Below are 5,000 nucleotides of genomic sequence, written 5' to 3'. Positions count from 1 at the left end.
CTCAAAAATAAAAATCCTGTTATTAATTACTCGCCCTCATGTTGTTCCAATCCCCTAAGACCTTCTTTCATCTTTTGAACACCAAATTTAGATCATTTAGATGAAATCTGAGAGCTCCCTCATCCTCCAATGACAGCAACAATCCTATGATGTCTAATGTAGACAACAAAAATAATAATATCAAAACAGTTCATATCCATTCAGTGGTTCAACTGTAACCAGAAATCTCCAAGAACACTTTTGTGTGCCAAAAAAACCCTGTACAACTGACTTTGCTTGCCTTTGTCTTCTTCCATGGCAGGTCAGGGTGCATGTTTACAACAGACAATACAATGCATTACCATTAGAGTCATAAGCAAAACACATAAGTGCTGTATAATAAACGCACACTGATGTGGAGGCTTTGTTATAGTTGCAGTTGAACCCACTGAAGACATGTGGACTGTTTTGACAGTGTTTTTGGTTCCTTTTCTGGGCCTTGAAAGTTTCAGGATCGAAGCTTGTTTATGAAGGATGAGGGAGCTCTCAGATTTAATGATGAACGAAGGCACGGTGTAATATGTTGTATTTTTAATTCATCTGAGTTTTTATTTTCCCACATTTACACTCCCACAAAGAACCAGATAGTTTAGTACTGATAATGAAAACCATGGAGTTCAGTGGGGCCTTACTTTTTCACATTGATATAGTATGCCACAGACCTCTCTTGTATTAAGATAAGATTATCATCTGAAATAAGCACTTACATATTTAACTGGTTTTTGAGTGCTTGCTGATCCTACACAGTAGGTTATTTAGCTTAATGAGTTCACATATACTGTACTCAAGTCAGATGTTACACTGAGAGGACAATGTTTCTGTGTGAATGAACAGTTATGTATTAGGCCCCTGGTGACTTGTTAAGTCCAAAAAATAAACATGTCACTTGCACAATATTTCACCCTTGAGTAGTCCAACTTTGAAAAAATAAATAAATAAATTGTAACTGGCAGTGTAGTAATACAAATGTTTAAGCCAGCGCTAAACTGGACTGCTAAGTCAGCACTTAAGCTGAGCTTAAATCAACTCAATTTATTTTTAAAGAACTGTTGAAAACCACCAGAATGGACCAAAGTGCTGTACAGCATTCAATTAAATAATAATAATAATACATAAAAAACAAAACAAAATTTAGCAAAATTGACCTTATTCTTGACGTATGAGTGGGCTCAGCCATTGGAATGTTTTTGACTCGATATTTCCAGTCTCATTCATTTCCATTGATCTTTACATATTAACAGCTTGTTATGCTGCTTGATGTCGATGTTATATTATTCTTCTGTTTATGTATAATCATGAACACACTTGATTGTAAAGCAAGTAGTTTGACAGTTGACTGTCGTTTGCTATTCCTAGAATTTCTTTTATAGGAAACTGAATCAGTAGTTCTAGAACAACTGCAAAAATTGTTCCAGATTGAAGATTAATAAAATCATCACAATACCAAGTAATATCATAAAAAATATACCACAACTACACTCCAGAACAAATCCATTGCAAAATCTGTGAAAACAAGCAGTTTTAACTGATCTGCCAAGCAGTATATGCTAAAAAGAAATAATGCAGGTATATATTTGAGTCAGCTTTGGTATGTCTGTACATAGAACAAAAAGATCAGAAATCTCATTTATAAAGATGTTGTATGCGCAAAACAGGGGTGGAAAAGTTCCTGTGCAAAAGTTGTGATCAATAAAAAACAAACTCACTCAAAATACAATTTTTGCTGCTTGCTCAAACTAGTTATTTAAATCAAGTTGAATTAACACAATTCTTAATTGTTTTATTTTCAGTCTACTTAAATTTATAAAAACAATTACGTTAACTTAATCGATTTGTGTTGGGACAACATAAAGGTACTGCGTGGAACCCGTAATTTTTTACAGTTTTGATGGGACAATGTGAGCAGATGTAAGTAAACTCTAATTTAAAATATTTAACTTAAACATTGTTGACTTAATTGAATCATTTTAAATCATATAAGCCATAATGATTAATAAATAGATCAAAATTTATTCTGGTGTATACTATACATTCAATTTTAGATTTTCTATACTAATTTTATGAATCAATCTAATTTTTTCTTCCATCCCTGTGGACTCATTTAGCAAACAAGCCTAGACTGTCCTCTCCCCTGATACCATCAAGCTCATTGTTGCAAAAAATGAACAGGTACAACAGAGATGATTTACAGTTACCACGAATACAGCAAGATCCAGACTGCCACACGTGTTCTCATTTCTATTTTTCCTTTTATTAAAAGATACAATTAAGAACATATGCAATTTCACTTATTGTTGATATTCATTTGGGCCTGAATTTTTGTTGGCAGTCCAGGGTCACTGAAATGACCTGAAAGAGAAAAAAAAAAGAAACAAATGATACCTTAATTTAGGAGCATATTAATATTACATAATAGTACATTATTAATATCATAATTATGATCTTATTATTATTATGATACTATGATGTGAGATATATTGTCTATGGTAATATTGTGATGCTGGTCAATCACTTCTCAAAAAACAAAATAAAACATATCTTAAGAGTACATAAGCATCGGCTGCATGATGAAGCCTATGCAGTTACAATGACAAATTCATGTGACGAAAGCCGAAAATATTTCCCAATGTTTCCTTTATTAAAAACCATATAGTTAAGTAATATCACACAATTATCATTCATCACACAAATATAAGCGTGTATACGGTTCAATAAACAATTCAGTAAACAAAATTATTATTAATCTGTAATTTACTTTTTAAATGTGATATGGGCACGACAAAGCCAGAGAAAAACATGCACATCTTAGAGCAACTTAAGCAATGAATCTGTTTTTGAATAAGTCATTTGATCACTGATTCAAAGATCCATGCATAAAGACATTGGCTGCATCAGATATGAGTAGAGTAAGTGCTTATTTTGATCAAAAATTACTCCACACCAGTTTTAAATTTTATTATTGGATTTAATTTGAATGTAATTTGAAAGTGCTATATTTTACATTTTTGATATATTGTTTACATACTAACTTATACTCCTCACAATCACTGCACTGTTTAACATTTGCACATTTAAAGTTTGCACATATTCATTGCACTACATTGGATTCACTTATCTGAACTGTACATACCCACTGCACATGGACATTTGTAATTATGTTTATCTATTTGCCACTCCTGATTGCTACAGTTTATTCATTTATTGTAAATCTGTTCATAGCAAATACAACCTGTATATAATGTTCATAATACATCCATCTGTAAATATTACCATAGTTTTTCTATAACTGCACTTTATAACTTATACCAGTATCCTGCACTTGCTGCTATTGCACTGCTGGTTAGATCGAAACTGCATTTCGTTGCCTTGTACTTGTACATGTGTTATGACAATAAAGTTGAATCTAATCTAATCTAATCTAATCTAATCTACATTAAAACTTTCATAGTTTTTCACCTATATAAGTCTTTTGAATTAATCATTTGAAAACTGTATTAAGTGAATCATTCATTAAAGCCAGGCATACACTGTGCGACAATTGGAAGATCTAATGTCTATGCTAACATCACGATTGAGTTTATCTAAAAATCATACAGTAAAAAAAACTGTCCTCCACAGCCCTCTTTTTCCTCAGCTCCTGACTGGTCAACTTCAGACAGATCTACATATTGGTTTGTTCAACCGCACACACCTTACAAATTGGACATGTTTTTAACATGAATTAGACATGTTTAAAAATGATCGGGAGCTTTTGAGTTTCTGGGCTCGGCTTGTAAATCCCTCTCACATGATGCAAGCCACAACCATAAGAACATCAAAGGATATCCAATGTGTTTGATAAAAATAAAAAAAACATTGCACTGTGTACTGTATGCCTGGCTTAAGACAGGGACTGCACAAGCAAAACAAAACAAAATAACCTCAGTAAAATCTGATTTAGTTTCATTATTGAATTTTGTTTAAACTTCTGAAAAGAGAGAGAATGTTTTGGCAGTGCTATTTTCTCAGTCAGAAGAAGTCACTTTTGTAACATAAGTTCAACGTCAGACAGACTATTTACATGCTGAAAAAGAATTCAAATACATCAAATACTCTCTGAATGAAACACATTCATTATCCTTCTTATTACATGGCTATTCCTAACCACATGAGGCAATCCTTCAGTCTTTAGCAGAAAAAAAAGTTTAAAGAAGATGAAAAAGTAGCAAGTGTATAGCACTGACTTCAGCTGCTTGGATGAGTTTGAGTTTTCAGTTTTAGCCACTTGTTACTGGGAGAAACAAACTGTTCAAGGGTGAAATTGACCAATAAGTTTTAAGTGTTCCAGAAAGCTTTTAACAGATAGATCTTCTCTTCAGGGAGACTTGCATGAAAAGATGCAAAGTTGGCAAAAAACAAAAAAAAAACAAACAAACAAACAAACAAACAAACACATTTACCTGCTGCAAATTCACGAACGTCTGCAGGCCTTTTCAGAAACATGTCTCTGTTAGAAAGAAAGAGAAATATACGAACGGAAGCAATGAAAATGAGCTGTATAATCCTGATGCACATAAACATTCATTTACCTTAAAAAGTCACTCAGTAACATTTCCACCTCTGGGTGAGATCTCAAATATTTTTCATTGGCAATTCGTGTCTTGATCTGAAAGAAGATATGTGAAAACAAACAATTTTGGGTTGAAGACTTAACTGACACACACACGCAAACACACACACACGCACGCACGCACACACACACGCACACACACAATTTAATACCTTGAACTGTCGCAGCTTCTCCTGTTGCTCGAGACTTAAGGCACCGAAATCAAGCTTCTCAAGACTGTTTCTGTCCGCCATCATTAAGAGACGTGATGAAGACGAAGCTGCCCCAAACACGTTTGACGTGCGTCTGCGTTGTGTTTCCAAGCAACAAACACACTTCCTGCACGTTTTGTTCAAAACCTGCTGTATATATA

At 33.6% G+C, this 5,000-nt stretch overlaps 1 protein-coding gene across 1 annotated transcript; it reads right to left on the bottom strand.

The window, feature by feature from the left end:
- Positions 1-2,312: 2,312 nt before the first annotated feature.
- LOC130243733 (RIIa domain-containing protein 1-like) lies at positions 2,313-4,906 on the bottom strand. The gene is made up of 4 exons (XM_056476019.1): positions 4,801-4,906; positions 4,608-4,684; positions 4,479-4,525; positions 2,313-2,388 (listed from the first exon to the last, which is right to left on the bottom strand). Exons 1-4 carry the CDS (start codon positions 4,882-4,884, stop codon positions 2,324-2,326), a joined length of 273 nt encoding a protein of 90 aa, XP_056331994.1. The 5' UTR covers positions 4,885-4,906; the 3' UTR covers positions 2,313-2,323.
- Between the last annotated feature and the right edge of the window lie 94 nt (positions 4,907-5,000).

This window comes from Danio aesculapii, chromosome 16 (genome assembly GCF_903798145.1).
Source record: "Danio aesculapii chromosome 16, fDanAes4.1, whole genome shotgun sequence".
Classification (NCBI taxonomy): Eukaryota; Metazoa; Chordata; class Actinopteri; order Cypriniformes; family Danionidae; genus Danio; species Danio aesculapii.
The sequence above is the reverse complement of the archived record's forward strand: the minus strand, read 5'-3'. Positions and strand labels throughout refer to the sequence as shown.